The 22,961-nt window shown below is 47.0% G+C and overlaps 1 protein-coding gene across 1 annotated transcript in view; it reads right to left on the bottom strand.

The window, feature by feature from the left end:
* Positions 1-22,961, bottom strand: part of LOC107120677 (collagen alpha-1(II) chain) — a 119,769-nt gene that overhangs the window by 75,584 nt on the left and 21,224 nt on the right. Inside the window, exons 11-18 of the mRNA XM_015423445.1 lie at positions 21,668-21,721; positions 19,045-19,098; positions 15,994-16,047; positions 15,834-15,887; positions 14,487-14,531; positions 12,067-12,120; positions 1,295-1,339; positions 311-364 (exon numbers count right to left, since the gene is read on the bottom strand). Of these exons, the coding sequence (XP_015278931.1) occupies positions 311-364; positions 1,295-1,339; positions 12,067-12,120; positions 14,487-14,531; positions 15,834-15,887; positions 15,994-16,047; positions 19,045-19,098; positions 21,668-21,721 (414 nt within the window). The remainder of the gene's footprint in view (positions 1-310; positions 365-1,294; positions 1,340-12,066; positions 12,121-14,486; positions 14,532-15,833; positions 15,888-15,993; positions 16,048-19,044; positions 19,099-21,667; positions 21,722-22,961) is intronic.

Raw genomic sequence — 22,961 nt, 5'->3', positions numbered from 1 at the left:
CTTTTTCTACATTCTGTATTTCGGCTGGTCCATTTTCAGTCCCTTCTGCGCTTCCTTCTGCAATCACAAGCTCCCAGGCGTGTACGCACAAGCCTTACTTTTTAAAAAGTATATAGTTGTGAATTTCCTTACCTCTCAGGCAGGGAAACCTGATGAAATGGTTCTAACCTTCCCACAGTGGCAGTCGAGTATTCAGAGGGGAGGAGGGATTTCCACAGCTACTTTAGTATTGTTGGGGGAGGGAGGGAAATGCAGAACTAGCCAGCCTGCAGCAGAAAAAAGACTAATTTGATCTTAGAGTGCTACTTACCTTTGCACCTGGTGCGCCAGGGAAACCTGGAGTTCCCGCAGGGCCAACGGGTCCCTGAACAAAGGGGGGAAAAATGGCTTCAATCAGTGAGATGACAGCAGAGCGACATCCTTTTAATTACATAGAATCGCTATAGAAAGTTCAGAGCGCAAAGTGTATCACAGTCCTACGGCATATCATTTGAATTCCAGCAAGCACAAAACCAGGATCCAGTTGTTACAGATGAGACAAGCAAGGCAAGGTGATGTTACTTTTTCTGGTCCGGGTCCAATACTTTGGTCGTGCTTATAATACAGAAATATCACAGGTTATGACCAATGTTCCCTCTAAGCTGTGGCGTCTTGTGAGCAAAAATTCTACTCTGTGAGCTACTGGCATGAAATTTGTGAGCGAGCGATTTGGCTACTGCATAAATTAATTGGCTCTGGAGTCATCCTTCCTGAGCAAAGACAAAAATCTGTGAGCTGAAGGCTGAAAAACTGTGAGCTAGCTCACACTAACTCAGCTTAGAGGGAACACAGGTTATGACCGGATGTTCCTACTATTATCTGTTTCAGTTCCTCATCAGTAGAAGAAATCAGTTACCAGCTTTATGTAACACATTTGGATCCTGCCTTTTTTGCTATCAGCCTACAAGGCAGCTTACAGCCATAAAACCATATGCGCACAAAAAATTTCAAATAATCTGAAAACAGATCATATAAAAACACGAATTGACAACCGTTGCAAAGAAGCAGAGAAAAATCCAAAGGGCCACAAACCAGTTATCTATCAATTGATTGAAATGAATGTTCAGTTGAACACATATTTGTCCCCTTACACTATTTTTGTTTTAAATCCAAATCAGTTTCCTGGTATACATACCTATTCCTGGCATTTCAATAATACTACAGTTAATACATGATGCACAGTTTTAAAGGCAGAGGAAAATAAATTAATATACTTTTAGGAAGAATATTTTTTAAAAAAAGAAAATTTACTTACGGGTGGACCAGCTGGGCCAGGGAGACCATCGTTACCACGAGCACCCTGCAGAGAAAAAAGGAGCCAGGAGTCAGAACTGCAAGCAGCAGGCAGTCTTGGAAAATCGTTGAACCGGTGTGCATTTGTAGACACATGCCAATGTCCACAGGAGCACAGAATACTGGCAGTTCCAAGAGTCACCCCGGGTGTACCTCCTCCAGTGGCAAAACCTCATCTTTGTCTTGTAAGGCCTATTTATTTTCAACTTAAAACTATGCAACCACTTTCAACCATAAAACTATGCAACTTTTGATAAAAGCATGCTTAAAAAAATTACAAAACGTAAAAGCATTGAAGACTAATACGCAAAAAAGGCCACAAAATACAAACAATGAAACAAAAATCATAATCATCCCAGTAACTGAATATGTCACCTAAAGACCAGCATAACTTAAGCTCAGATAAAGGGCTGGTTCCAAGTTTTGGGGACCCCACACAGAGCATGACCAGAGGCCCCCTCCTTTGCCCACCACCAGGCCCCCGACTTGTGCTCCCCTGCCTGGACATCCTTCCCGCACCTGTTTGCAAGGCCTCCCGCTGCCCATGCTCATGTCTGCCTACGTGCCCTTCCTCCAACTGCACTGGGCAGTGCACGTGGCTGGGAGCCCTGCCATGGATACCGCCACAAACACTGCTGCAACACATCACCTGTACTTGCTTCCCCAGTACTATTGGGCGGCATGTGTAGCCAGGAGTGTTGGTGGCAGGTTGGGGAAAGTCAGGTGGGGGGACAGTGGGCCCCATCTGAAACCCTGGGCCCTGGCAGCTATTCCACTGCAGGGAATTCTGACACCTGCTTAGAACCTGCGGTGCTGTTCTGCCAGCGCAAAAGCAGAATGGAGGGTAAATCTGTGGACTACCTTATCTTCCCACAGGCTCCCACTTTGCCCCACACAATTCCTAGGGAGCTGGTGACCTGCAGGAGCCCAGTTTTGATGGGGCACAGAAGGCTGCATAGGTGGGAGGAGGTGGGGAAGTTACCTTCCTCAATCATGACTCTGGTCATGCCCCTTAGGACTCAAGCCTCAGGAATAAAATCCAAGGACAAAGGGGTTACAGTTCCTGTGATCCGTCAAGCCTCAGCTAGTAATGAAAAGCTTTTCAAACCCATTTGAAGGCATAGGAAGGGGGTGCGGCAGAAAGTCCCCCAGCTGCAGCGCAGCCACGGAGAGGGTGAAATTTTCTGCCTCACAGTTCTAATCTCACAACCATGCAAGAATCCCGAGAAGGGCCTCCCGAGGGGAACTCTGCGATAAAACGGCCTCCAATGCTAATGGTCTGACACCCTTGCCCTCCTGTAACCAAAGACTAATTGCCTGGCAGGCTCACTTGGTCCCAGGCAGCCAGCCAGGCAGCCAGCCAGCCAGAGAGTTCAGTGGAAAAGGGAAGAAACGAGGCCACACAAAGGATCCGTGAACTAAGGCGCTCGAGGGAACGGCACAAGGTATTTGATCAACAAAAAGTAAAAATAAAAACCATCGTTCAAAGGGACAGCCCATGCACTGTAGGCATAGAGTCCCAGGTTCAGGATCTGTGGTTACAAGAGTCTTGGGTCATGGGGAGAATGCCACTGCCAAAACTGGGATGCCAACCTCCAGATGGGGCCTGGAGTCCTCCCAGAATTGCAACTGATCTCCAGACTGCAGAGATCAGCTTCCCTTGGGGGCTTCAGAGAGAAGACTCTATGGTACTCCAAAGATTCCAGATAAAACCCCTCCTCAAATCCCCCACACACACACCTCTGCAGTCTCAGCTCCCAAAACTGCAGGGATTTCCCAGGTCAGAGTTGGCCACTCTAGCTGCATGGACCAATGGTCTGACTCCGCATAAAGTAGCTGCAGATGCTCAAATCCTTTGAAAGATGAGAAAATTCTCACAGGCCTCTTTGCCCCTCCTATCAGTCAGCTAGAGTGGCATGTGCCTATTCCCTTATCTTACGCAGACAGTAATGAAGCTAGCCAATATTCGGCCTCGGAACAAAGGCAGGATTTGGGTGGGGTGAAATCTAGGAGGAGTCTGTCCCCTTTCCTGCTCTGTCAACTTGCATGCTGAGGGAATAATCTGTACCCTCAATCCTTCCAAGCAGATTTAACATGTTATTGGATCCCAATTCAGCTAGGCCTGGAATTCTCCTGGAATTATAGTGCATCTCCACTCCAGACTACAGAGATTAGTTCCCCTGGATGAAAGGTCATCTTTGAAGGGCAGACTATACCATCACAGGGTTGCCGGGTCTCTGAAAACCTCCCAGCAGCCCATTGCTTTGCCTGCCAGCGCCTGATGTGCCAATGGGAGGAAATGGGGTAAACGGAGGTATACACTGGCATTACACCAGTGCACTGACATCACTTCCAGTAAAAAAAAAAAAAGGAAATAACTTCAGGGACGCTCTAGGATTTACTCCATAGATTGTTGTTTTGTAAATCCTAGAGTATCCTATGATGTCTTTACCTGTAGTGATGTCAGCATGCTGGTGTCACGCCAGCATGCCAGTCCCCACACCCTGCTTGCTGGATGCAGCCTGGTAACCGTACATCACATCCCGGCTGAGCTCTCCACCCTCCCCAGATCTCCATGAACTCCCAAAGTGGGGTTGGCAACTCTACCTAATTCTAACCCACTTGTAGGAGTTACTGTATTTGCCTCCTGCAAGGATTAGCAAGGCATCTTCAGTTTCCCCCTGTTCTGCGTCTGCCGGCCGTCGCAGTTCTTCCACTGCCACCCTTCCCCCCCATTTAAAGTAGTTTGTGAAGGGTAAGCAACAGGACTGCTGCTGCGAGGGGTAACAAGGAGATAGATCTGCCTGTGCTTTCCTTCAACAGATGGAACAGCTGCTGTTGCGAGAGCACAGATGCTTACAAACTATTGGAAATCATTTTCAGTGAAAAATTCAGGGCCTGTGACTTTGTTTGGGGGGGGATTTTTTTGGGGGGGAGCATTGCAATTTTATTCTGAAAAATCAATCTTTAGGCATGTTCTTGGATGGAGCTCATAGGAATAAGCTGGGGCAAGAGGACCAGCTAGGCAAGGCATCTCTTTGAAGAAAGGTATCACAAGTCTTTTATTTCTTCCCACCTGGCCGTTTCAGCCACTTTGGCACTTTGTATTGTAAGGATAAGAGTGACAGGATGGCAAATCTGCCATAGTACGATTTTTTATACCAAGTTCTGAAATACTATTATTATATATTAATCAATATCATTATATCGACAGTACTATTGTAAACAGCGTATCAGCCAGAAGCCATAGAGCAGCATGAGGTTTGTGAAAAGGACTCTGTTCGATGCTACAAGGCTTTGGGCTTCTTCCCCCCCCCCCAAAAAAAAAGGGGCTGGTTCTGCTTTACTGCAAACCATATTTGGACACTTTCTCCCTGAGATCTTTCCAGGGGGTTGTGATATTGCATGGGAGGGGGTGTCGTTCAGAATAAAAGAGAGCTTGGCTGCACGCACAGTGTACGGCCCTTTGGACCGCAACAGTGACATAATTCATTTTAGCTGAAGCCTCATTAAAAACCTCTTTTCAGATCCAGACTGCCCCTTGGCAATTCCTTCCTAAATGCCATTAGTCTAAGAGCTGCCCAGGAGATCTGGCAGTTTGCACACGCTCTCACCCAAACAATTTAGGAAGGAACTATATGCAATTATCCCCCCCCCCCAGGCCTTTATTGCACTTTTTAATGTAGTGTGGTTTTTATCTCACCCCTTCCTTCAAAAGGAACCCAGGACAGAGTACATGGTTCGCTGATGGTGTATTTTACCCTTCTGGGGTAGGTTAGGCTACAAGAGAATAACCGGCTGACCTAAAGACACCCAGTTTCATGGCAAATGGAGATCTAAGCCCTACCGTCCCAGGGTCACTCCCACCATGAACCAGTATACCACAGTGGCTTCTTCAGGTAAAGCTTGTGCAGATGGATTTTGAATGGAACGGGGGGGGGGGGGGCAGGCGGGATGTCTGTGTATGATAATTATAAAGAAGAGGCCACCTTATGGCAGCTGGGTCTCCTGCTATAGCTAGAGGGCCTCCTGCGCTGAGCTCCCAACTTCTTGGTACAGCGGTAGGAGAAAAATATAAAGAAAAAAGCAGCAGCATGGCAATGCTGTGATGTCACCTCTCTAGGCATTTCCCCAAATCTCTATGGTAAAATCTCTATGGGAAATTCCTAGAACGTCGCCACAACTTCACTTCTAGGTACAAACCCTGAAGTGATGTTGCAGAGTCTTGTGCCACTACATCGTCCTTGCTCCGCTGCCAAAAGCTCCCAGACGGCTGGTAACCCTAGGCTGTAAAGAAGGTATATAACCGGCAGGTAACTTTACTGTAACCAAACGTACAACAGGATGAAACCTTGTGCTGAACTGAGTGCTGGGAAGAGCCAAACTGAATCTAGATGTTTATTTGTTTATGCATACCCCCCTTTCCCAACTCAAGGCTGCTTACAACAGTTTCCCCCTCCTCTTTCTCCTCACAACGACAACCCTGTGAGGTAGGTTAGGCCAAAAGAGAATGACTGGGCCAAGGACACCTACGAAGCTGCCATAGCAGAGCAGGGCTTTGAACCCGAGTCTCCTAGAACCCAGGCTGCAGTCACATACACTAAATAACCCACTTTCAGTGCACTTTCCAACTGGATTTTACTGTATGTGAACTGGCAAAATCCAGTTGGAAAGTGCACTGAAAGTGGATTTGAAGTGGATTATTTACCGTGTATGACCGCAGCCCCAGTCTGGCGCTGTCCCAAGGTAGATGTAACACGTGAGACCTTCAATCAGAATCTCCCACAGTGTAATGTAGCCATCTCAGACCGCGTGCGCGGCCATTTCGCCATGCGGTCAGGCGAAGCGACCGAGCTTCGCTCTCAGTAACAATGGGACAAGCGGATCCTAGCCGGCACCTATCGGCAGGCTAGGCTCCTGGCCGAGAGCCTATGGAACTCTCGGCCACTGTAAATAGCCAATCACTTGTGTGTGGGTCTGGGGTTTGTGCACATATAAACCAGCCTATGAGCTGGGTACTCTCGTCTTGTTCTTAGTTGAAATAAAGTATGAGAGCTGAACTAACTAGTAAGTCTCAGTACTTTTCACACAGTTTTGTTTTTTTTTAAATTAAAAGCAGCGGTATGGGAGAAGGGATGAGATTAAGCTGTGTCCCTTTCCTTATCTAAATCTTCACGACATCTCCCTAGAGCTGCTGTTAGTTGCTCTGTAGAAGAAAACACAGAAGTAGGTACTTGCATATTTTCCAGCGCAGGGGAGATAACGCAGGGGGTGGCTTCTGGTCACTCAGATCAGAAAATAGCACGGGGAGGGGGCAGATTAACTGCTTTCCTGACTTGATTTCAGCTAATTGATCGTCTTTTTTTTTAAGCCAAAGATTTCCACCCAATACTGGGAATTAGCTTATGAGCAGCAATTCCCAGTGCACTACTAAGAAGAGTTACGATCTTTCTAAGTCCACTGAATTCAACCAGCTGGGATACGGACTGTACTGTTGGAGTGAAGGGGAGATTTTCAGTGGCCTCAAGGTTTATTCTGAGGCACTGGGAAGGCCTGAAACCCTCCTGATATTCAGATGCAGACTGCTTAAGTGCACACAAGACTGCTATGGTTACCAACAGACCCGGAGAAAACAAGACATTGCCCCCTTCTCTGAAACCCTCCTAATATTCAGATGCAGACTGCTGAAGTGCACACAAAAGGCCATTTTTAAAAAATAAATGTGGCTATTTTCCCCCCAACAGTCATCTTTTATAGAATGCCTTTTAACAGGAATAATGATCCCTCTTCAAATAGTAGTATTATTTTTTTAAAAAAAGATGCCACCTTATTGTTAAAAGATGTTTCTAACAAGGAAAAATGTGATCTCTCCCCCCCCCCTTTGTATTTTAATAGATTTCAGCGCAGGTTGTACTTTTTGCGAGAAACTATTGAGGAACTTATATATAAAACTTAACAAATAAATTATTATAAAGAGATGCCTCCAATAATAGCATGGAGAAAAAAAGAAATTGCTCCTCCTCCTAGCTACTCAGAGACTTCAAGGGTTGCCAGCAGACCTGGAGAAAATTTGCCCCCCCAGCTACTCAGAGACTGCTATGGTTACCAACAGACCCAGAGAAAACAAGACATTGCCCCCTTCTTGGCTACTCAAAGACTGCTTGGGTTGCCAACAGACCTGGAGAAAACATTGCCCCCCCCCTTCCCAGCTACTCAGAAACTGCTAGGGTTGCCAACCGATCTGGAGAAAAGTGTTCTGCTCGTTTAACAGAGGCTTAAGATGTAGAAATAGACAGCTGAAGCTTTCCATGGCATGGAGGTCAGTAACACCACCTGATTAATAACAACCTGTATTAAAGGGACACACTGACTTGGACAGCCCAGGCTAGCCTGATCTCATCAGATCTCAGAAGCTAAGCAGGGTTGGCCCTGGACAGTATTCAGATGGGAGACCACCAAGGAAAACCAGGGTTGCAGAGTGGGGAATGGGGGAGTAGGGTAGCCAAATCCAGGTTGGGAAACTCCTGGAGATTTGGGGATGGAGCGTGGGGAGGACAGGGACCTCAGTGGGGTTACAGTGCCAGAGAGCCCACCCTCCAAAGCATCCATTTTCTCCAGGGGAACTGATCTCTGTAGTCTGGAGATGAGCTGTATTTCCGGGGGATCCCCCAGGTTCCATCTGGAGGTTGGCATCCCTGACATCTCTTGCTTTGAAAACCCTACTGGGTTGCCACAAATCAGCTGCAACTTGATGGCAACAGTAAATACATTAATTAAAGGGATGGGACATTTTTCTTTCCAGGCCTGCTGGCAAACTGCCCAAACCTTGCAGCAGCAATGATAAATCATCTCTGGAGGTTTTCCTAGAAACCTCAGAGGGACCAAGATGAACCGTTCTGAGTTACTGATTGACTTGATTCTCTTCCACATTCTGGATTACCCCGCAAGCAGAAACATTTGGAGCTCTGGGCTAGAGTTTCCCAGCTGAGCTTCACGACCAGCCCCCCTGGGGAGGAGCGGTGCCCATGCTCTCCACGAACAGGCAAAGGGAATTTCACACTACATTTATTACAGTCTCAAATGACAGGCTGAAACCTCCGGAGATGGAAGAATGGAATGCTGGAAATGTGCCCAGTCATGATGTATTCAGCCTACAGGTTTGCTAAACTGTGCGTTCTTGTGCCTGTTACCTACCGCTTTGTTTTACAACATATCGATGTGTCTCTCCCTGTGGTTTTCCCCACGTTCAGTGTGACACATCTGAGCACCACGGAGCAATAGACTAGTCCTTGCGATTTCCCTAAATGCTGTGTGATGTTACCCAGCCTTACAGCTGTACTTACCACTACCATTGGCCCAGGGCTCTTTTTGTAGAAAAAGCCCAGCAAGAACTCAATAGCATAATAGGCCACACCCAACAGCAGAAACTCATTAGCATATTGGGCCACACCCCTGACAGCATAGCTCATTAGCACATTAGGCCGCACCCCCATGTTACCAGAAGTGTGGTTATCCAGCCACAACCACCTTTTGCTTGTTATTCTGTTTACCTTGTTTGTTGTCAAAACCCAGGGTCTTTTTTTTGTTGCAGGGACTCCTTTGCATGTTAGGCCACACTCCCCTAATGTAGCCAATCCTAATGAGTCTCTGCTGTTGGGTGTGGCCTATTATGCTAATGAGTTCCTTCTGGGCGTGGCCAACTTGGGAGTGAGCCAGAACTCCGTTCCTGTGCGTTCCTGCCCAAAAATAGCCCTGACTGTACCTTTGCTAACAAGACCTCCTTCCAGTTGCCAGCTTTTTTCCTTCACAGACGTTGCCCATTAAACCTCCAACTCCTGCAGGACCAAAAGGCAGCCTTCTGGCTTCTCCCTCCTGTTCCCTCCACAGCCCTGTCCTCAGCTCCCTCCCTTCCCTTCCCTATTGCAGTGCTTCCCAACCTGTGGGTCGGGACCAATGCTCCCTCTAAGCTGTGGAGTCTTGTGAGCAAAAATTCTACCTTGTGAGCGACTGGCATTAAAGTTGTGAGCGAGCGATTTGGCTACTGCATCAATTAGTTTGCTCTGGAGCCGTAGTTCCTGAGCTCAGACAAAAATGCGTGAGCCGGAGGCTAAAAGACTGTGAGCCAGCTCACACTGACTCAGCTTAGAGGGGACACTGGTCGGGACCCAAAAGTGGGTCACAAAGCCTAATGGCCACCCCTGGCCCTTTCCATTGCTCTCTTCTGTATCTTGGAAACCAAAATCTGACTCTGGAAAGAGTTATCTCCCATGCCATACTTTAGTGGATATTTTTTCTTTCAAGCATGTAACATATCGATCAAACAAAACGTGTCCAGATGGTTACTAGAGTGAGTTTCTTAAAATCTAAGTGGAGATCAGAGGGAGTAATGGAGAAGGAGAGGGTGGTCAGAGGCTGGTATGTATCCTCCATATGCGAAGGCTGTGTATGTCGGAATGCCACTTGCATGGGGTTCATAATGGGGCAGCTGTACCCTTTGTGTGATGTTTCTTAGTTTTTAGAGGAATTAACACACGGAATTCGCTGCTGCAGGAAGTGGTGGCGGGCCTACAAGCATAGACAGCTTCAAGAGGGGATTGGATAAACCTATGGAGCAGAGGTCCGTCAGTGGCTATTAACCACAAGGTATAGATGGAACAATATGTCTGGGGCAAGGGATGCTCTGTATTCTTGGTGCTGGGGAGGCACAGTGGGAGGGCTTCTGGAGTTCTGGCCCCACTGGTGGACCTCCTGATGACCCCTGGGTTTTGGCCACTGTGTGACAGAGAGTGTTGCACTGGATGGGCCATTGGCCTGATCTAGCATGGCTACTCTTACATTCTTATGTTCTCCAAAAAAAAATCTGGTTAGCCACTATAGAAAAGGAATGCTGAATTAATGGGCACCAAGGTCATAGTTCACCTAGGGAACCAAAAAATCTTGGGCCAGCCCTGGATGGGTCACCATACTGAGTATATTAGGACTTGTGAGCCACCATACCAAGAAGGCTGGGAATTGCTGCCCTACTGCATAGCCCATCGGGAGATCACAGCGCAGGAAGCTCAGGGGCCTGGACTCCTGTGCTAGTGAGAGATTTAAAACGCTATGTCCAGGATAAGAACATAAGAGATGCCAATGTTGGATCAGGCCAAAGGCCCATCCAGTCCAACACTCTGTATCACACAGTGGCCAAAAATACCAAGGGCCATCAGGAGGTCCACCAGTGGGGCCAGGACATTAGAAGCCCTCCCACTATTGACCCTCCCCCCAAGCACCAAGATGACAGAGCATCACTTGCCCCAGAGTCCCTATCTATACCTTGTGGCTAATAGCCACTGATGGACCTCTGCTCCATATGCTTATCTAATTCCCTTTTGAAGCCATCCATGCTTGTAGCCGCCACCACTTCCAAAGCTATAATATCCTTTTTAAGGTGTGGTGACCAGAATTGCACACAGTATTCCAAATGAGGTCGCACCATTGATTTATATAGGGGCATTATGATATTGGCTGATCTGTTTTCAATACCCTTCCTAATAATCCCCAGCATAGCATTGGCCTTCTTTACTGCAGTCACACACTGTCTCGACATTTTCAGTGGGTTATCTACTACAACTCCAAGATCTCTCTCTTGATCAGTCTCTGCCAGTTCAGACCCCATCAGGATCCAAGTAGAGAATTGATTTCCAGCAGCCCTTTGCTACAAATCAACTTTACTAAGCACTGCCTGGTGCGCTAACAACTAAGCCTGGAAGTGCAGCAAGCACAAACCTTTACAGTTTTGCTGCTCTCTGCAGACAGCCTATGCAGGGTCACACTTATCTGTGACAGTTTCCTGCAGATGCATCGGGGGGCCCTACCACCTTGGTGCCAGAAAAGACTCCAGATCCACTCGTGCTCGCAGCCGGTGTGCATCTGCCGGAGGTCCAGTTAACAACATGACCTAGTCACAGCCTATCAGGTACCAGAACAAGCATATCTATCACCTGCAATAAAGTTTGTCTGGATAAATGCACTTTGCTTGATTCAGACTGAAACCCGCATTACCAATGAAACTAGCTGGAAGGAAGACCGACTGCAGGCAGAGCTGGAGCATCATTGGCTGTTTTGGGTATGCGTTTGGATCTGTTTGGCTAGAGGCAGGGATTCCATACAGGGCAAGGAGCCTTCCCCAGATGCAAGAGGCTCTTTTGCCAGCAGAGGTGCCGGTGGAAGAAGGCTTCTTTGCGCCGGAGGAAAGCGGCACAGCTAGTGAGACACAACCACGAGATCCACGGAACGAGGAGATCTTCCACTGCTGGTTGCATTCACGTGCCCTGCAGCTGTCTCCTTTGCCCGCTTCCCTTTTACCCTGCAGAGATTCTCTGATGCTAGCCCTTGCAGGATAAAAGAGGGAGAGAGAATCTGTGCCACAAGTGCCATGGGCTCTGCACTGAAGAGAGGGTAATGCTGGTTAGCAGTGTGCCTGCTGCTTGCACTCTCTTGGGAGAGAGGTGCCGCATGTGCATCTGACACAGTGATGCATTAATTTCACTCAGCTTTGCATACGGAGGGAGCAAAATGATCTTGTTCTCTCTGGTGGTAGGTTAGGTCACACTGAAGAGGGTGGGGAAGGGATGGCAGAGGAAGAGAGGTTTTGCCACCGGCAGCCAAGGTTCTGGTGCGTATTCTGCAGTAGCCACAAAAGACTAGGCCCCGTTTCCATGGCGGAAACACTGAAGGAATGTCCATACTCACAGCAGCACCGGATGGACCAGGACGTCCTCTCTCTCCCGGAAGACCACGAGGACCCTAAGAAATGACATGGATAAAAGTCAGAACAGAGATCACATCCTTACGAGCCCCTAGAGGGCAGCCTTCTGTGTGCTTAAAAATCCTATTTTGCTACTTTAAAGCAGATCGCCAAAATGCACAGGTAAGCGTGTGGGTGCACACCTGACCTGAATGGCCCAGCCCAGCCCCATCAGATCTCTGAAGCTAAGCCCTGACCGAGATAGACCAGGGTAGCCCAATCTTGTTAGATCTCAGAAACTAAGCAGGGCTGGCCTTGGCTAGTATTTGGAAGGGCGACCTCCCAGGAATACCAGGGGCGTGACACAGAGGCAGGCGGTGGCAAACCACCTCTGAAACGTCTCTTGCCATAAAAACAAGTCTAGCTCACCATCTAGTGGTGCATAACGCTAAAAGAGCTAGAACTTTCAGCTGCCAGACAATCTTAGGAGCTCCTGGCTATTCTATGCACAATGCCATACGATAATTATTATGAATTGTTATTAGCTAAGAAGGGTCAGCCCTGGTTAGTACTTGGATGGAAGACCACCAAGAAACTCCAGTGCTGCGATACAGAGGCAGGCAATGATAAACCATCTCTAAACCCCTCTTGCCTTGAAAACCCTATGGGGTCACTGTAAGTCAGCTGCAATTTATAGTGGCATTTTCCACCACCAAGCGTGTGAGCACGCAGGTGTGTGTGCAGGACCTAGGTACTGCAAAAGCCCCATTGGTTGTGTCTGTGTACAAGGCACCTGGGAGTGCTCTATCCACAAAAGGGCACTGCACACATATACACAACCCCATGTTAATGCAGACTACACCGAATACCAGCAGAGGCGAAAGGTAAGTTCTGCCGACTGCAGTGGGGTGTATAGGGGAAAGGGAGCTTAAAGCCTCCCCTCATGCCATTTTCCCAACCTGAAATTGCCCTGAGGAGCTGCTATGTGTCCTCTTGGGGAAACCTAAATGTCCTGACAGTTACACATAAGTTTCCCTAACAGGGCAAACAGTGACCAACTGGGGATGTTTTGAGTCAGGAAAACAGCATGGAAGAAGATATAAGTCCCCTTTTCCCACGCACCATGGCTCTGGGAGGTAAGTAACATGTGAACTGGCCCCATTGGACAAGTGTTCCCATACAGTATGCATGGTTCCAAACCTCTTTGTCACATTCACGTCCAGTTTACACGTACACTTCAAATACCTTAAGTGCTGGAAATGTAAGACTAACACAGGGACTTTCTACCACATGTGGTGGACATGCAGTAAAATTCAGGGATATTGGAAAATGGTGAGGAAAATAATTCAAGAAATAATGGAAAAGAATCTGGCATTGGAACCAGAAATTTATTTACTGAATATAATGCCGAAGGGTTATAATCAGCAGGAGAAATGTATTTTAGTATATATAATTACTGCTGCACGTTTATTATTGGCCAAAAAGTGGAAATTGGATATAATACCGACTAGGGAAGAACTAGTGTTGAAAGTGCTAGACTTAGCACAAATGGACAATTTGAGCCTGAGGTTGCAAAATAAAAATGAAAACGTATATAATAAAAGATGGTCTAAGGTATATGACTGGATTGAGAGGTTAATTGTATGAGACTCTACAATATATGTTAATAATGTATTGGAATGTAAACCTTGTTAAACTAAAATAAAATATATTACACACAAAAAACCTAAAAATGCAATGTGTGAAAAGACCCTAGGTTCTTACAGAAAAAAGGGCAACTTCCAAGTCCAGAGGGAATAATGTTATAAACATTATTAATACTAGTATTCATGTAGTTATAAATACTAAGCACTACACATATATTATTTTGCCATAATCCTTACAGTGGCCCTATAAGGTCGACCAACGATTATCCCCATAAGGCAGACAGGAGGCAAGGGAGAGTGTGTCTCTCCTAAGGCCACACAATGAGTTTGTGGCAGAAACAGGATTTGAACCAGGGTCCTCCAAGGATCACAGCTCATTCTGTCAGGCTCTGCACAAATTTACCACAGGTTTCTCTCTCAGCTCTGACAATGACCTCCTTGGGCATCCTGAGCAAATCAGTTCTTCCCTCTGTTTCTCTGTTTTTTTTTCTTTTCAGTCCTTATGTACCAGACATGGTCTCACACATGCATGATATGGCAACCTTACTGAGGTAAACCAAGTCTGGGTTGGACAGAAGACTGCGGGACAACTCTACTTCTGTCGCTTTTGGCTCCATAGAAGGAAGGTGGGCTATGTAAGTGGGTTTTGGTGGGGTAAATGGTGGGATAAGTGGAAGGTTTTTTCCCCCTTTTCAATTTATAAGGACAGTGTCCACTCATTGTGACAATGTCTTTAATGGTCTGTTGTCAACGATAATCAACAAGTGGTTCGCACTCACCATGGGACCAGGAGAACCACTCTCGCCCGAAGCCCCAGCTTCACCCTGGAACAAAAGGCAGCAATAAGTCAACAACCATCATATCTTTGTCACCAAGCACCACTAGAAGGAATGTACCTGGAACACAACCAAACCTTCCTTGGCCATTCTGACTGGGAAAGTGCTAGAGGGCGCTCCACTAGCACATGTGACTACATCAACAGCCCATGGATGACTGCAAATCTCAGCTGGCAACAGATTTCTGGCGGGAAGGTAGGAGAGAAAGGGAGGACCGGGGAGGACAGTTACTTCCAAATGTTACCAAAGGAGTCCACAGGGCTGTGGGGGTGAAGGGGGCTTAGTCGGTTTCAGCTGCCAGGTGAGACTAAATGCTCCTCCCACTCCACATCCCCCATGCCTGATACCACCCCTACGCCACACCTGAGCCAGCAGCTGGAGAAAGAATTACATCTCCCCAGCAAGAATATATTGCTGCTTAACTGCTGGACAAATGCAATATCTCTGACAGAAGGAGAAGGCGCTGTGTTTAGGGTGTGCGCACACACACAAAAATCGATATTTTTCAGGTTCGGGTATACCAAACCCAGAAAATATTGGTATATACCGATATTCCGAGATCAGGAAATAATCACTATTGCCAAATTTATTCGGCTCCATACCTTCCCTTCCCTCCGAGTCACGCCGCAGCAGCAGCATGCCTCAGCGACTGAAGGGGACGCATTTAAAGAGACCGCAGTCTCTTTAAATACCATCCCTTCCCTTGCTGAGGCAAGATGCCACTGCAGCACAACTCAGCAAGGGAAGGGAAAGTATTTAAACTTTAAATACTTTCCCTTCCCTCCCTGAATTGCACCTCAGTAAGGGAAGAGATGTCTCTTTAAATACCTTCCCTTCCCTTGCTGAGGCATGCTCAGCGAGTCACAAAAGCTGATACCCGGACACAAATTTTGTTAGTCTTTAAGGTACTACTGGACTCTTGCTCTTTTATACTGTAGCATATCATGTGTAACAGTTCATGCTTTGGTTCAGATTTCTGTAATCCCAGTCCTATTGCATTGCTTATTAGATATCTCATCGTAATGATTGCATTGACATACGCCATGTAATCCACCCTGAGTCTCAGTGAGAAAGGTGGACTATAAAGTAAAAGAATACATAAAAATAACATAGTCACCATTACAGGTTTAACCAGTTGTTAGCAGTGGGGTTCTATCTGAAGAGTAAAGCTAAGCATGATAGATTCATTTGCAAGGGGCAAGTGAAAGATCCTGACAGTTTCCAACAAAGAACATGGATTTCCCAACGGATAGCCCACAGGATGTTGGAGAAGACTGCGCTCTCTCTTACCTTAGCACCTGCAGCACCAGCTTCTCCCTTGGAGCCATCCAACCCAGGGTAACCCTAGGGAACAGAGAGCAGTACACAAAAGTCACATTTGATTTCCTCGCACACATGTGTAGGGACAGGTGATTTTTCTTAAACCACATTATAATTCTTGCATACTTACTCTGTGTCCTTTCACTCCGGGGAGACCTGGGGTCCCAGGGAAACCTCGAGCACCCTAAAAAGTAAACGAGATCCATTCAGGTAAAAAGCGCAACCACTTCTCCAGTGCATGCTCATTCTTCTTTGTTTAAAGTACAGCAGCTGCTGACCTGCTAAGGAATTAAACTGCAGGAGCTAAAGGGCGTTTACTGGAAAATCAATCCCTTCCCCTGCGTAAGAACCTGTCCAACATAAACGGCATAACACTGAAACCGAACACAAACCTTCCCATGTTAACCGGCAGCCTATCTAGCCCTTTATCCTGTCTCTGATGACGGACAGTGTGAGAAACACACGGCAATAAAGGAGCGCTCTGCTTCCTGCCATTTGCTCCTTGCCTTCACCCAGAACATGACAAGAGGCAGCAAGCAGAATTATGATGTAATCCACTGACATCATAACACCTTAAGCAGGCCCTGACACATATATGTCCTGACCTGGATAGCCTAGGCTAGCCCAATCTCATCAGATTTTGGAAGCTAAGCAGGGTTGGCTCTGGTCAGGGTTGGCCCTGGATGGGAGACTACCAAGGAATACTAGGGTCATGACACGGAGGCAGGCAATGGCAAGCCACCGCTGAACATCTCTTGCCTTGAAAACGCCATGCAGTCATCGTAAGTCAGCTGTGACTTGACGGCACTTTCCACGAACAACAACGCATATACACCCATACACACAATGTATCTCAGAATGCTTATGTGACAGACAGCCCTTAAAATGAGCTTATTTATGAATCTAGAACCAAATTCTGTTACCGAATGCAATTGCGCTCCCACTCGCTCCCTACCTCTCTCTATATATACACAGAGAGAGAGAGAGACAGAGATCACAACTGCATACAGTACCAGAATTTGATACTGGATTCATAATCCAGCATTGTGAGATTCTTTAGTCTTTCTTTAAATGCACTGGAGCTAGTTTGGTGTTGTGGTTAAGTGTGCAGACTCTAATCTGGGAGAAGCGGGTTTGATTCCCCACTCCTCCACTTGCACCTGGCTGGATGACCTTGGGCAAGCCGTAGTTCTGATAAGAGCTGTTCTTGAAAAAGAGCAGTTTCTGTCAGAGCTCTCTCAGCCCCACCTACCTCACAGGGTGTCTGTTGTGGGGAAGGGAAGGGAAAGGAGTTTGTAAGCTGCTCTGAGACACCTTTGGGTAGTGAAGGGCGGGGTATAAATCCAATCTCTTCTCTTCTTCTTAATGGGCCATTTTTTAAAAAAGAGTGGTTCCTTTTAAAAGAGGATTCTAATAATTTTGGCTGTGTAGATAGTGAATTGGATCAAACACAGCATTTCCATGGGTGGAAGGATTTCCACCTGCACAGCACAACTTTCTTGCCTACTACCTACCCAAAATGTCCTCTGGAAATGCTCCATTGGATCCAAGCCAGTTTGAGCAATGAACATTTTCCTGGGAGTAAGCCCCACTTAACAGACCTTGATAGGATTCTGAGTAGACCTGCTTAGGGTTGCTCTTGAAATCTGTGAAGCACGGGGACTAGAGTGGCTGTTGGATTCCCAGCAATGATTTGACAAGGGCGCAGCAGCTGACTGCTTGTGTTTGCTTTAGTAAGGACAAATACCTTATGCAAAGCACTATGCAAATTCGCTTAATTTGCACAATATAGGCAGGCCACAGAATCAAACTTTTCCTGTTGCAGAATTTGGGTCATCATCATGGACTTTTTTTTTTTAGCTAATATATCTAAAACTCTCATCAACTGCTAATCTTCTATCGGTTTCTGATAGCTAAGCTATCAGCCATCATTGCGGCAATGAGTTCACTGTATGCTAGACTTCTGAGTGTCCTCAATTCCAGGCCAAATTCAGTAGACAGCTCCTAGCAGATTTACAATAACCGAAGTCTTAGATTAGGTTTGCCAACCTCCAGGTGGTGGCTGGAGACCTCCGGGGATTACAACTGATCTCTAGGCAATGGAGATCACCTGGAGAAAATGGCCACTTTGGAAGGTGGATCTCTATGGCATTATAGCTCACTTAAACCCTTGTCCTTCCCTCCCCAAACCCCACCTTTCTCAGGCTCCACCCCCTAAATCTCCAGGTATCTCCCAACCTGGAGCTGGCAACCCTACCTTAGATCCAGTCATGGATTTGCAATACCATAAGCTCTAGCTCCAGCTGCGAAGTCCACTAGACTTCTAGTGAGCAGTTAGGTTCAGTGGGGAAAATGTGCAGTTCTAGGTTTCTCCCCAAGGTTTTTTCAACCAAAAGTAACAGAAGATTGCCTCTCTAAAACTCTGCCATGTCAGAGTCAGCACAAGGGTTTTGGGCACGCTAAGAAGAGCTACGATTTTGCCCCTGCTCCATTCAATGTAGAGAAAAATAAGATACAACGGCCCCGGTCACACGTAAGTAAGGGTTTGGGCCAGGAGAGGGACGGATCGGGGACGCAGCAAACGGGCGCGATCACACCGCAACATCTGGGAAGCGGCGCGCACCCGTCCTCGATCCAGCCCTTCAGGCCGAAAACCCGCTGCAAAAAAGAACCACCCCTAGAGGTGGACTTACCGGAAAGGCCGCGGCAAGCGCGGCTGTGGGATTGCTGGCGCGTCCTTCTGCCGGCGCATCCGAGGCTCCTGGCCAAACTGCGCATGCTCACACATGCGCAGTTCGGCAGCTTCCCTCTCTGCTTCGTCGCTTTCTTCCCCGTCTCCCCGGCATCTGATCGTGCCGGGGAGAAAGTGCACGGCGGCTCATGGGATCTGTGTGATCCCGCCGCCGCGTGCCTATTTTGGTGCGGCTTTCAAAAGCCGCACTTTGCCCGCGCATTCCCCCCCCCCCGTGTGGCAGGGACCAACATTTATTTATAGATATTTGGTGCCCCTTAAGGCTTATTGCCCTAGGTGACCACCTACTTAACTGATATGGTGAAGGAAGCCCTGTGTAGCTGAAACAACACCAATTAAGAGAGCGATCTGGAAACTGTAGCTTCTGTTATCTTGCTAAATCCAATTGTATGGGCACTGATATTGACAACATGCTGAACAAATCCGTACCTGCGGCCCAGGTGGTCCACGGTCTCCTGGTTTGCCAGGTTTGCCTGATTCACCCTGAAAAGAAAAAGAACAACACAGATATAAAGGTAAGTAATAGAAAAGAAAAATCCATGAAAATAACTAAATCATATATAACTATGAAATTTTATAAATATATTATTAAATCCAAACACTTACAGAAAATTCTCACGTGCACCCAACTAAATCACCTATGTGCTAATTGAAGAACCTTAACAATAACTAATCTACTCAAAACTCATGTCAAGTCAAATTTCATCTGCTCACGAACTTGTCGGCTTCCACATTTGTTTCACGTTTACTTCCTCAGAGACAGAATACATTCCAACGAAAAGCCAGTTTGGTTGGCTTAGGAAGTTTGGCACATTCATGGAGAATAGGTACATCTAGGCCTGTTAGTTAAAATAAACAGGAGCCATGGAAGGGCTTTGAGCCTTCAATGAAGTTCCAGGCCCAGTCACTAATTTCTTAGTTTTCATTTTTAAGACATTTTAGTCCTCTTACTTCAGAAAGGTAAGGGCAGTGTATCTGCGCTAATCTGCCCAATTTCTTTGGAAGAACTGTGTGGCCAGACAATACAAAGTCACCAGGATGACTGACAATATTTAGGATTACCAGGTCCTTTTCTTCTGCCAACAGGGGGTGGGAGGGAGCTTCCCAGGAGTGGGGAGTAGGGCAATGTGTCACACGCAACATCCCTGCCATGATGACATCACTCAAAAGCAGTGTTCCCTCTAAGCTGAGTTAGTGTGAGCTAGCTCACAGTTTTTCAGCCTCTGGCTCACACATTTTTGTCTTAGCTGAGGAAGGATGGCTCCAGATCAAACTAATTTATGCAGTAGCCAAATCGCTCGCTCACAACTTTCATGCCAGTAGCTCACAAAGTAGAATTTTTGCTCACAAGACTCCGCAGCTTAGAGGGAGCATTGCTCAAAAGCGACATCATCATGCCGGGGACTTCACACCTGGCCATGGCTGTTGGGGGTGTGGTTGGCCACTGGCGGACTGGAGCCCGTGAAATCAGGGGAACCCCTGCTCCCACCTGGGGGGCTGGCAACTCTAACAATACTAAGAACTTGCTCTGTTTAGTTTAAGATATATATATTTGCTTCAACTTATTGAGCACTTCAGCTTAAGCATATCGACAACTGTATTTAGAGTTTCCTGTTCTTCACTGATTAATAATTCCATCCTAAACTTAGTTCCCACCAGGGGTCATTTCCTGCAGGAGCGCACAGGAGCGGAGCTCCGGCAGTAAAGAGCCCAGGGGGCGAGTACATGCAACAAGCCCCACCCCCTGCTCCCAACAGCCCTCAGTCAAACCAAGAAGCAGCCAAGTAAGCTGCAGAGGCCCCCCCCCCGGCCCCCCGGTCCAAAACAGTCCAGTGGCACCTTTAAGACCAAGCTTTATTCAGGTACAAGCTCTCCCTCCTCTGCGAGGACAGATCTGCATGTCCCCCCCCCAAATAGCTAGCAATCCAAAACAGCCCAGTGGAGCCTGAGTGGTGGGTGTTGCCTTCTGACACACTTCCGGTGATTTCAGGGGGTGTGGCGTATGCAAATAAGTTATGCTAATGAGTTATGCTAATGAGCTCCTGCACCTCTATTTCTACAAAAATGACCCCTGGTTCCCACCACTACAGAATTCCTGATTACAGGCTAGGATTGCCAACCTCCAGGTAGTGGCAGGAGATCTCCTGGAATAACAGCTGTCTCCAGACAATAGAGATCAGTTCCCATTGAGAAATTGCTACTCTGGAAGGTGGACTGTATAGCATTATGATCTGCTACGGTCCCTCCCTTCCTCAAAACCTACCCTCCACAGCCTACATCCCCACAATCTCCAGAAATTTCCCAACCCAGAACTGGCAACCCTATATACATATTAAATGTGTTTAACTATAACCTTTTTATTTACCAGTATATAACTGGATACGTAGGGTTCTCTCCCCACCAATGTTCCCTCTAAGCTGTGGAGTCTTGTGAGCAAAAATTCTACTTTGTGAGCTACTGGCACTAAAGTTGTGAGCAAGTGATTTGGCTACTGCATAAATTAGTTTGCTCTGGAGCCATCCTTCCTGAGCTGAGACAAAAATGTGTAAGCTGGAGGCTAAAAAAACTGTGAGCCAGCTCACACTAACTCGGCTTAGAGGGAACACTGCTCCCCACCACTGCTGAAACTTGGGCAGCCCTTGTGCATCTGGAGTGAGGGGGAGAGCTTGAAAGCCAGCAATTATGACACAAAACATTGTGCAACTTTTCAAGTTCTCCAGAACTCTTCATTGGGCTGGTTGTTAAAACAAAACACTTTCCTACGTTAAAAATACCCTTCAAGATGAACTCCAGGGTTGCAAGAGATGGGACGGTTAGTGGGAACCACCAGTCAATCACAACCCAGACCAGGTGCCACATTGGAGAAATGGTGCTTAGAAGAGCCACAAAGAGCATATATATCCCAAGCTGCTAGCACCAACATTCTGGTACAATGACATCAAGATGCATTGTGTTTTATTGTATTTTAACTTGTTGTACGCTGCCTTGAGCTTGCCTGTGCAGGCAAGGCGGGATATAAATAGAAAATAATAAATAAATACAGGATACTCACATCATCACCAGGTTTTCCAGGTGGCCCGGATGGCCCGCGGGGACCCATTGGACCCTAGAGAGAAAAATACTTGATGAGTGCCAAATAAGATATTTTATTATAGTAAACTCCAGGAAAAACCCCACTGATTATGATTTCCTAGTGGACTGTGAGTCACAATGAAAGGGACAAGATTTAGCACAGGGGTCCCCAACCTTTTTGAGCCTGTGGGCACCTTTGGTATTCTGACAGTGTGGTGGGCGCAGGTACAAAATGGCTGCCTCAGGAAACAGAATCAGTCACAAAATGGCTGCCACAGCTTACCTTCAGTCACAAGATGAAGATCCTTGTGCTGTGGTGGCAGCTACTGCCAAAGCAACATTTGTTAAAAAAAAACCTGAGCAGCCAATCAGAAGCCTTGCTGGAAAGAGCCTCACCTGGCTCCACCCACTTTCTAAAAACATTTGGCAGGTGGCAGGAAAGTATAAGCAGGCACCACAGCACCTATGGGCACCTCATTTGGCGATCCCTGGTTTAGTAGCTTGAATTTTTAACCTGTAGGCTCTGGGTTCATATTCTTCCCCAGACGTGAGCTCCCCAAGGCACGATGGCTTTTCTCAGCCACCACTTCCCCCCATCTACACATTCATGTACTAGCCTTCTTGAAGACTGTTCTTCCACCCCGGGAGAAAGTCAACCTAACATTTATTTATTTTGTTATGTCATTGTGTTGGCATTGAAAGCACGGGGTGGGGATGGGATCCACAATACGGAAGTTACACCAGTGGACAGCTCATGGACAGCTCCTGCAGGCAGCGAGTGAGAGGAAACCCTGATGTTTTTTTCAGGAAAATGAGGAAATCTGGATGAAAACCTCACAGAGAGGTACTACAAGGCCCCTAAATCTACGCTTTCTATTATAATTATACATGAAACTGCCTTACATTGAATCAGACCCTTGGTCCATCAAGGTCAGCACTGTCTACCCAGACTGGCAGAGCCTCTCCAGGGTCTTAGGCAAGAGGGTCTTTCGCATCACCTACTGCTTGGTCCTTTTGACTAGAAATGCAGGGGATTGAACCTGGCACCTTCTGCCTGCCAAGCAAATGGTCCAACACTGAGCCATGGCCGCTCCCTGGATGGCAAAAGGAGAGGGTTCTTAATACTCTTGCAATGCATACCCAAGGGTGACACAGGGACTCTAATATCCATTAGTGATCTGGAATATGGACACAGGACACTGTTCTGGCATGATCTTGGGTCAGTAACTGAAGGGTTGTGTATGACACTAACTAGGCAGCCCTGGCACACAGTA

The sequence above is a fragment of the Gekko japonicus genome, unplaced genomic scaffold, assembly GCF_001447785.1.
Source record: "Gekko japonicus isolate JY-2015 unplaced genomic scaffold, Gekko_japonicus_V1.1 scaffold1573, whole genome shotgun sequence".
Lineage (NCBI taxonomy): Eukaryota > Metazoa > Chordata > Lepidosauria > Squamata > Gekkonidae > Gekko > Gekko japonicus.
This window is presented reverse-complemented; position numbering and strand designations above follow the sequence as displayed.